The sequence below is a fragment of the Octodon degus genome, unplaced genomic scaffold (assembly GCF_000260255.1).
Source record: "Octodon degus isolate 3935 unplaced genomic scaffold, OctDeg1.0 scaffold00218, whole genome shotgun sequence".
Taxonomy (NCBI): domain Eukaryota; kingdom Metazoa; phylum Chordata; class Mammalia; order Rodentia; family Octodontidae; genus Octodon; species Octodon degus.
The window spans coordinates 1,329,713-1,339,553 of NW_004524794.1; the positions used below are offsets into that span (position 1 = coordinate 1,329,713).

General features: G+C 49.3%; 1 protein-coding gene across 1 annotated transcript; it reads right to left on the reverse strand.

The window, feature by feature from the left end:
• Positions 1–7,685: 7,685 nt before the first annotated feature.
• On the reverse strand, positions 7,686–9,098 carry LOC105744064 (PWWP domain-containing protein MUM1-like). The gene has a single exon (XM_012517826.1). The coding sequence runs from the start codon at positions 9,096–9,098 to the stop codon at positions 7,686–7,688; it is 1,413 nt and encodes a 470-aa protein (XP_012373280.1).
• Positions 9,099–9,841: the final 743 nt, after the last annotated feature.

The following is a 9,841-nucleotide window of genomic DNA, read 5'->3' on the forward strand; positions in this document are numbered from 1 at the left end:
TGGTGGGACTTTTTTTTGTGGTACCGGGGATTGAACTCAGGACCCTGTGCTTGCCAGGCAAGTGCTTATTCTACTGAACTATCTCCCTGGCCCAATGGGACTTTTGGAAGGTGATTGGAGTACACTTATAGCTGACTTCCTTTAGGAGGTGGGATATGATGGGATGAGGTGGGTCACTGGGGGTGTGACAAGGAAGGATTTATCTTCTTCCCTTGTTCCTCCTTTGACTTCTGTCTGCCAGGCCAAGAGCACGCTTCTTTCTCCAGGCCCCCCTGCCACGGAGCCAGCTGACTGTGGACTGAAGCCTATACAGACTGAGAGCCAAATGAACCTTTCCTCCTTTAAGCTGCTGGTGTCAGGTATTTTGTCCTAGTGATGAAGAAAGTGACTAACACAGGGATATTGGTCTATAGTTTTCTTTTTTGTGTTGTCTTTGCCTTTCTTTGTATCAAGGTAATGTTGGCTACATAGAATGAACTAGCAAGTGTTCCTTACTCTTCTATTATATTATGGAAGAGCACGAGAGGCATTGAATTCTTTCTTAAACATTTGGATTAAATTTACAAGAGCAGCCATTTGGTCCTGAGATTTTCTATGTTCTGAGCTTTTTGCTAACAGAGTCAGTCTTTTTACTTGTTATGGGCCTTTTGAGAGTTTCTATCTCTTTATGAATCAGTTTTCTTACTTCATTTATTTCTAAGAATTTAAAAAATCACCCAGATTATTTAATTTTGCTATATAGTTATTCACAGTAGTCTCCTACAATCTTTAAAAAAATCTTCCAGAGTAATTAGACAAGAGACAGAAATTAAAGGAATAAGAATAAAAAAGGAAGTTAAAGTATCATTATTCATAAATAACAAGATACTCTACATGGAAGATCCCAAAAACTCCACCAAAAGACTCCTTGAATTAATAAAATTCAGTACTATAGTTGGATACAAACCCAGCCCTCAAAAAACAATAACCTTCCAATACACAAACAACAAACTCACCGGGAGAGAAATGAGAGAAGCCACACCCTTAAGAATCACATCCAAAGCAATGAAATCCTTAGGAATCAATCTAACAAAGGAAGTAACAAGAGAAGACATATATATTGAAAATTACAATGCTTTGAAAAAATAGATCAAAGAGAATTTCAGAAAATGGAAAGATATTCCTTGTTCATGGATAAGAATAACTAACATTGTGAAAATGGCCATACTCCCAAAACTGTTATACAAATTTAATGCAATACTGATCCAAGTACCGTTAGCATACCTCACAAATCTAGGGAAAACATTCCTAAAATTCATTTGGAACCGGAAAAGATCTAGAATAGCAAAGGCAATCTTGGCCAACAAAGGCAAGGGAGGAGGCATTACAATCCTTGACTTAAAATTATACTACAAAGCTGCTGTAATAAAATCAGCAAGGTACTGGCAAAAAAAGACCTGAAGATCAATGGAACAGATCGGAAGATGCAGAAATGACTCCAAACACACTCAGCCACCTTATCTTTGACAAAAGGGTCAAGCATGTTCACTGGAAGAAAGACAGCCTCTTTAACAAATGGTGCTGGAAATATTGGCTTTCCACATGCTGAAAACTAAAACTAGACCCATGTGTATCACTATACACTAAACTAAAGTCAAGGTGGATTAAATTTCCAAATATTAAAAAGAAACACTAAATCTACTGGAGAAGAAAGTAAGTAGAAATCTTGAAGACATAGGGGTAGGCAGAGAGTCCATGAACAAAAACCAAACTGCATGCAAAATACTTTAAAGAATCAACAATTGGGGTCTCATCTTATTGAAAAGGCTCTGCACATCAAAAGAAATCGCCAGCAGGATAAAAACAAAATCTATGAATTAGAACAAATTATAGCCAACTGTCCCTCAGACAAAGAAATTCTACCTAGAATTAAAAAAAAGAATTTAAAATTCTATCTAGAACTTAAAAAATATAAAAAATTTTATTTTTTATTTTAATTAATTAATTTTGCCATACTGGGGATCAAACTCAGAACCTTGCACATGCCAGTCAGGCGCTTATGCCACTGAGCTATCTCCCCAGCCCAAAAATGTAAAGAATTTTTAAAAATCAGGCCCCTAATATCAAAACCCACTTCCAAAAATGGGCATCTGAAATTTATGCACACTTCTCAGATAAAAAAATATAAATGGCAAATAAATATATGAAAGAATGTTCAACAGCATTGGTCATTTGAGAAATGCAAATTAAAACAACATTGAGATTCCATCTCACCCCAGAAAGGATGGCTATCATCAAGAAATCAACCCATAAGAAATATTGGAGGAGCTGTGGGGAAAAAGGAACCCTCTGCACTATTGGCGCGAGTGCAGGCTGGTGCAGCCCCATGGAAATCAGTGTGGAGATCCCTCAGGAAACTAGGATTAGCGCTCCCATTCAACCCAGCCAATCCTCTCAAGGATATTTTTCCAGAAGAACTGAGACAGTATACCAAGCAATACATGTGTGTTCATGTCTACAGCAGCACAATTTGTCATGGCTAAATTTTGGAAACTACCCAAATGTCCATCAACCAAGGAATGGATGAAAAAGATGTGGCATTTTTATACAATGGAGTACTGCTTAGCTATAAAGTAAGATAAACTCCAGGCTTTTATAGGGAAATGGATGAATCTAGAGACCAAGCGAAATAAATTAAAACTGCATGTGTAGACATCATATTGGCTAACTAGTATAAGAACCTGAAAGAGTAAATAAAATTCAAAAGGTGTAATAGATATTGTGAAAGGAAAAGAAACTTCTCAAAAGGAAAGAACAACTGAGATGGGAAAAGAAAAAAGAAGGAAGGAAAACAATGGTGTGCATCCATGTATAAGCTAGCTGAGACAACCGCACTGGCCCCTTCTACGGACTCACTGGAAGGCGCAGTTGAGGCTTGGACTGTCTGATCAGTTTTGGATGTCTGTACGTGGGAATCTGGGCAACGACTTGGAAGGTGACAATATGCAATATGATAGCCATCGTTCGTTTCCTATCATCTTGCTTTGAAACTGTGCATTGTTTTTGTGTCTCTTTAAAATAAAAAATCTTGTTGGGCTGCATGTTAGCTTAGTGTTAGAGCACTTGCCTCGCATGTGTAAAGGACTGGATTCCACCCTTAGCAAAGGATAAACCTCCATTGGTTCAGTAGTCATATCCCACTTTTCCTTTCTGACTTTAGTAATTCAAGTCTTCTCTTCATTTTAAGTATAGAACTGGTATTTCTTTTACATTCCCATATTGCAAAGAAAGGACAGCCCTCTAGGCGTCCACATGTACCTTTCACCATAGTGCTAGCAGACATCATCACCAGCCCATGTTTCCCCAGGTCCTTCTCCCATGGTAGGGTACAATCTCAAGTACTCTCGAGTTCAAAGCAAGGGGCGCGGTCGTTTCATTGCGAAGCCAAACAGCTCTTCTACAAGTTTCCCAGAGGTCCCTGCCACCTGGTTACCCATGGTGCCCTACACGCAGTATCCAAGGAACTATTGGATACTCTGTGAGATGAATTTGAGGCACAACTCCCTTTATATCTGGGCCTCATAAATCCTTTTCTAAGCAGAAAAATCCATATTCAAAAGTCTTTTAAAAATAGGTATCTTCCTTTTCACAGTGACGTTTACCTTAGTAAACAGCCATGGAGTTTTCTGGGGAACTTGTGGTTGGGTGTATCTGACTTCCAGTTCAATCTACAGACTGTAGGCCCTATGAACTGATTTTGATCTGGACATTAGGTGGGGAGTACAGTTGTTCACTGCAAATACTCACAGCAGACTCTTGCATGCCATCTCTCATTTTTATCTTACAGAAAGCAGCTACTGCCCAAGTCAGCTGCCCAGATGTCTGGACCCTGGAATATGAGCATCTGTAACATTGCACCAGATCCTTAACAGTCACCTGTGCCTGACCCTTCCCCGAACTTGTGGCCTAGAATGGGAATGATGCCTGTCTTCCCCAGGCGGTCTTGCAACATCACCTGGACTCTGCCACTAGAGAATCGGTCCGCCTCCTTTGGTTGGCAGGTCTGTGCAGTGGCTCCTGCCTCCAACCGTTGCTTTGTGAAGAGAGCCAATAGAGAGATTCTCTGAGGTGGCAATGAGCCAATGAACACATTCCTTGTGATAGTGTCTTCTGCACTGTCTGGAGGAGGAGAATCCGGCTGTAGGAACTCTGGGCTCACACAGTAAATTGCATCTCATGCTCTACCTCATTGCCCGGGATCTTCTCACTAATTCATAGATATTTTGCCACAGCAATTCCAGTATGGTAAATCCCCAATTTAAAAACATTTGAGCCCTGCCCCCACGGCACAGTGAGACAGCTAATGTGTCTGGGCATGGTGGCACCCGCCTGTAATCCCAGCACTTGGGAGGCTGAAAACAGGAGAATCACTATGAGTCTGATCTACGTAGTGAGACCCTGAACACCCTGTACACCCTGTCCTAAATTAAGAAAAAAAGAAAAAGAAACATTTGCGTTGTGAACTTTCCTGGGCATGCTGTGTAAGAGTCACTTTGTTGGTTTATGAATGAATCTGACTTATGAACAATTCTCCCAGAATAGAACTTGTTTGCAAGTCCATGCTTCCTTATCTCCATCTCCTTTTCTATCAGCTCTTGTCCAAGCTTGAAAGTGCAACTTTAGCAGCAATAGGCGGCCCTGGCCCTAGACGCCTCATCCCGGCTCTGCGCTCTGCGCTCAGCGGTGAGCCTGCACACATAGCCTAGGTGTTGTGGCCCTGCCTTGTTGGCTCATCATCCTTGCCATCCGTTCCCACATGTCTTCCTTCACTTCAAGCAGGTCCTGAAGCTCCCTGGAATGCCCAGTGTCTCCCGTCCATATACAGACGGGGCTGTCCTCCCACGCTGTGAGGTGCTGTGATTTACTGAGCTGAATGTCACCTGATGTGTTAGTCTCACAGTAAGGAGAGGTGGCAGAGCCGGTGGTGCCTGTGACAAGCAGCACTGTAGGAGGTTGCCCCTTTGCACGAAGGTGGCAGGATTTTCAGGAGCAACAAGGTTGCTTCTAAGTTGCAAGGGTTGGGCATTCCTGGTGTCGTGATAGGGCTACAGGGGATTCGAGGCGCCCCAAATTCTCATGCTCAGCAGCTGTCCAGAGCTCAGGGCTCCAGCCTCCCAGCTTGTGTTTTCCACTCAGGGATAAAGAAACCTGTGCACCCCAAGCATGCTGTGTCCCTGCATCAGTTCCTCTCAGCAGTCCTCACCAGCTGTCACCACGACCCCAGGCCTCAGGGTGGGTGACACATCTAGTTTACCCTACACACACACACACACACACACACACACACACACACACACACGCCCCTGAAAGAGACCAAGCTTAGGCAATTGGACTAAGTGCTCAGAACGCACCCAGCCACCAATTCACCCGCAAAACTCAAATGCTTTAGGTGATCCTGATTCCAAGAGGAGGAGAATAAGGGCTTGTTGGGGACATGATGGCCTGTCCTCAGAGGCAGCCTCAGGTGCAAATGACATCTGAGAGACCAGCTCCCCTCCCCTGCCCAACTGTCCCGTCCCAAACTGACAGACACCTGTTCCTCTCAGACACGGGGGAGATCGGAGCTCTGCAGCAGTCAGCCCTTCAGGCCCTGGCACCGGGACCTTCTCGCAAAGCAGGTGCAGCAGTGTGCCTCCTGGTGTGCTGAGGAAGGTGACGCTCTTGGGCCCCAGGAAGGCCACCCCTTTCTGTGGCACCCCACAGCATCCAACCAGACCTCATGTGCTCTGCTGACCCCCGAAGGGATGACTATGTGGTGGTGACAGAAACACCGGCACCTGGAGAGAAGCTACGGCCCTGAGGGGGCCTTAGCCTGCAGGCTGAGTTACAGTCAGGGGCAGGGTTCACAGGGAAGGCAGAGTAGGGCGTCTGGAGAGCATGCAGGTAACCGGTACCATAGAGCATGAAGGTCATCTGCAGCTACCAAGGGGCAGGACCATGGGTGTGTCACATGCAGTGTCCTGGCACGGGTCATGGGAGAAGTGGTGTGTTGGGGTAGAGCCTGGAGGGGTAGGTAGATGGGGTCTGCTGCCTATAGGGCTTGGGACGTCCTCTCCTACTCTGATTCCTGAAAGTGGACCCCATGGAGCATGAACGGGATGTTTATTGGAAAGAGAAGGCATTCACAGTGAGCCTGGGAAGTGACAGCAGCTGCCACCTTCCCTGGCGAGCAACTTTCCCTGGATGGGCACTGTATATTTGCTTGCAAAGTCCATTCCCATGCTAGGGTACACACTTGGGTATCCTGGAGAGCAGTTCAAAGCAAAAGATACAATGGCTTCATTGTGAACGCAAACAGCTGCTCTGCAAATGTCACAGGAACACGTGCCATCTGGTCACCTTCCATGGCCTTAGGCGAGCAGTGAACTTCCTGCAAGAGCTGTTGCTGCATTCAGGACCCAATGGAGGCCCATGTTTAGGCCCACACCAAGCATTAGGAGCCAAGTAACTGCACTAACATTTCTTCTCAAGAAGATATCTGGCTTCAAGGCAGCGTTAGAATTTGTGGGCTTCACACCGGGTGTTCTACCCTGATGTCCCATGACACGTGTGGAGACAATGGCCCTTGAAGCTGAAAGGAGATGGTCTCTTCTGCCACTTAGGGACTGTCAGTCTGAGCTGTGGCACTGCATGGTCTGGAGAGGACACACCAGGAAGCTGCAGGCCTGGAAGGAGCCAGAAGGCAAAGCTGGCTGGCTGAAAGCCAAGGACTCCGCCGCCTGAGGGTACCTGGGCCCAAAGCCCGCTTTCTGGTAGGGTCTTTTCGGTGGATGCGCTCTTCAGTGGCCAGCCCACACTGCCAGGGCAGAGCCTCTGTCTGGTATACAGGATGAGAGCTGTCTCAAGGGGTGGGCAGGGGAGAAAGAGACAGGCAGCCATGTGAAGAGCACTGGAGCCAGCTACTCACTGATGAAGGGAGGCTGAGGTGCGCACGTCAGGAAGTCCAGCAGGCACTGAGAGAGGGCCCCTCACAGTACTGGAAGCCCGAAGTCCCTCAGCCCACAGGGCTGAGCACGGGCTCACAGAGTGGTCACTTGCTGTGAAGATGCCAGCAGCCTTAGGAGACCGCATTACGGCCCGATGTCCCAGTGACTGTGCTGGCTTTGGTTCCACGAGGCTTTTGGAGAGAACCTCTTTGGGGGTGTTCTGAAGACGCCTGACGCTATAGTATTTTCCAAAACCCACATAGGCCAGACAAGGAAGCTACAGAAACTATCTCAAAAACTACTACTTTTATCCTTGTATCCTGGAGGAGTGTGCTGAGTTCAGTTTGTGTTCCTGCCAAAAGGCCCACTGAGGTTGGAACAGCCACTGTGGCTACAGAGTTCTTATCAGTGCTCTTTCCTGCAAAGACAATGTGTGCGTCCTGTATGAAAACGCTTCTAAGTTTCACTGAGATCAGCGTTATCCAAGACAAGTGCTTCCAGTTGAAAAGACCTGCGCTATTACACCTCCTGAAAAGCAGAAGGAAGCACAGCTCTGGCAACGAGGAGCCTGGGAAGAGTTGGGCAAACGCGGGTGCCAGGGCTCGTGTCTCCCAGAGGGATGCACACACCATTAAGGTTTGCAGTTTCCACAATCTGTTCACGTGTCATGCAGGGAGAAAGCGACACATGTCACCACCTGAGGAGAAGACCAGCTCCTGGCTAGGCTGTGGGCAGGTGGCAGGCTCTGGGCTGCTCCCTGCTGCCAGCGGATCTCTTTTTCCTCTCCTTGAAGATCTTTCTGTCAAACAGGTCCTTCTCTCGGGGCCGCACCGGGGGCCCCTGCAGGTACTTCTCCTCTGCGTCCTGGTAGTCCAGGCCCTCCAAGGCGGCGATGGAACAGATCACGGCTTCTGGCAGCAGAACCTCCAGCACCAGTCTCACCTTGTCCACACGAAGCAGAGCCCGCATGGGGTTTTCTGTACGCTCCCAGACCCGCCGTAGGTGTTGCGCCACAACCTCCAGCTGGTCATCATCCTCCAGGTAGGTCTCCATGCAAATCAGGTACCTGTCTTCTCGCAAGAAGGCTGCCAGGAGGCGGGATGGCTTCCTGCCCTGCATGATGTCCAGCAGGTGGCCGTCGGCCCCCTTGGTCTTCACGATGAAGTCTACCAGCTTCTGGTTGGTGCGATCCCAAGCAGCGCGCCTTCGGTCTGGGAGCAGTCTCCTATGGGGCCGCTTCACACCCTGGGACCCAGAGGAGGACAGGCAGGCTGTGGGTGTCGGGGGGTCCTCCTCCTCAGAGTCCTCCATGTCACTGTAGTTGACCTCAGGGAAACGCAGGCCCCGGGATGGCTCTCCCTCTCGCAGCACCCTGCGGAGGGGGTAGCTGGCATCTGAGGCATAGTACTCCAGGAAGGAGCCCTTGAAAGACCGCAGGGCCAGGGCTTCTCTGTAGTGGGCGACCAGGGAGAGGCACCAGGTGACACTGGGCCCAAAGGCTCTGCTGGCTCTGCGCTGAAGCTTGCTTTTCTCCTCACAGTCCAGGGGCTTCAGCCTGTGGAGAGGCACCCGGATGCCACTGCGTTGCAAGCACAGGTTGGCCTCGATCAACAGCACCCTGGCTGTCTGCTCCCTGACGGTGACACTGCAGACCACTGCCGGCCAATAGGGGAAGTCCCCACATCTGTACCACACCAGGGCGCCTCTTACAATGACAGATTGGGCGTGGGCCATGCCCTGGCCTATGATAGGGCCCTTGGCTTCAGTGCCAGCCCTTTGGGGCTTGTTGATGGCCTTCTGGCATGTGGCACCTCGAGGCATTGGCAGGTACTTCTCCAAGCCTGGGGCCTGGAGCTTCCTTTTCTTCTCTGCGATGTGCAGTGAGCGATGCAGCTCTGGCCCGGGGGACTTAGAACTCGTAGCCACCCCTTCTCCACCGGCTGTACTGAAGGGACACAGGCCAGGGCCTTTCACACTGTGTAGGAAGGCAGAGCCCTCAGGGGAAGCGGCAGCCTGGGGCCCTGGGCCTGTGTGCTGGGCTTCTGAGCTCAGAGTTCTAGCTGTAGGGGGGTTAGCATACACCACAGAGGATGGAGCTCGCAGCACCCCATGAGTACAAGGGCCCTGCGCCATGTTCAGGCGACACAGGGACACAATGGCTACAGTGTGGGCCCTTCCCTGGCCCTGGTGCGCAGCCGCATCCCTGGAAGCCGCTAGGGCCCATTGCCTCACGCCAGTACTGCTCATGATTCTGGAGCTGGTGCTGGTGCGGCTGGAGCTGCCGGTGCAGGCCTGGGCTGGGACTCGCACCCCAGAGGGCGCAGGGGGCCTGGCCTCCTGCTCTTGGCCTGTCTCCTTTCGCAGGCGGCCCTCCTTCCTTGAGGTCACCGGCTGGGACCCCGAGTAGCCACTTCTCCCTCACTGGCCCCAGAAGGGCCCTCTCCTTCTCACTTGAATTGCAGGAGGGCATGAGCTGGCTCACTTTCTCGGTACCTGGGGAGGCCCCGTGTTGTCCCTTTGTGCATGTTCTGGCCTTTGCTCACCCCACTGTGGGACCTCCAAGGACATCGTAAGGGTGCTTTTGTTCCCTCTTGCTTCTGCTGGTGGTGCAGCAGCCTTCCCATCTGCCCCTCCTGAGGGGGCAGTGCCTTCCATTTCGATCTTCCTGAGGGGCTTCACAGCTGTGCTCTTTAACTTTCTCAGTTACAGAGAGGATTAGGGTGTCTACAGAGAAGGCCCTTCTCCTCTTCTTTGTTTTGGATGTCCCAGTTCAGGGTAAGATGTTTGCTGTCCACACATGTCCTTGCATAGCAAGTACTAGATGTTGGAAGTGATTAAGGGATGCCAGGATCCTTGGCTATCATCTACTTGCCCGC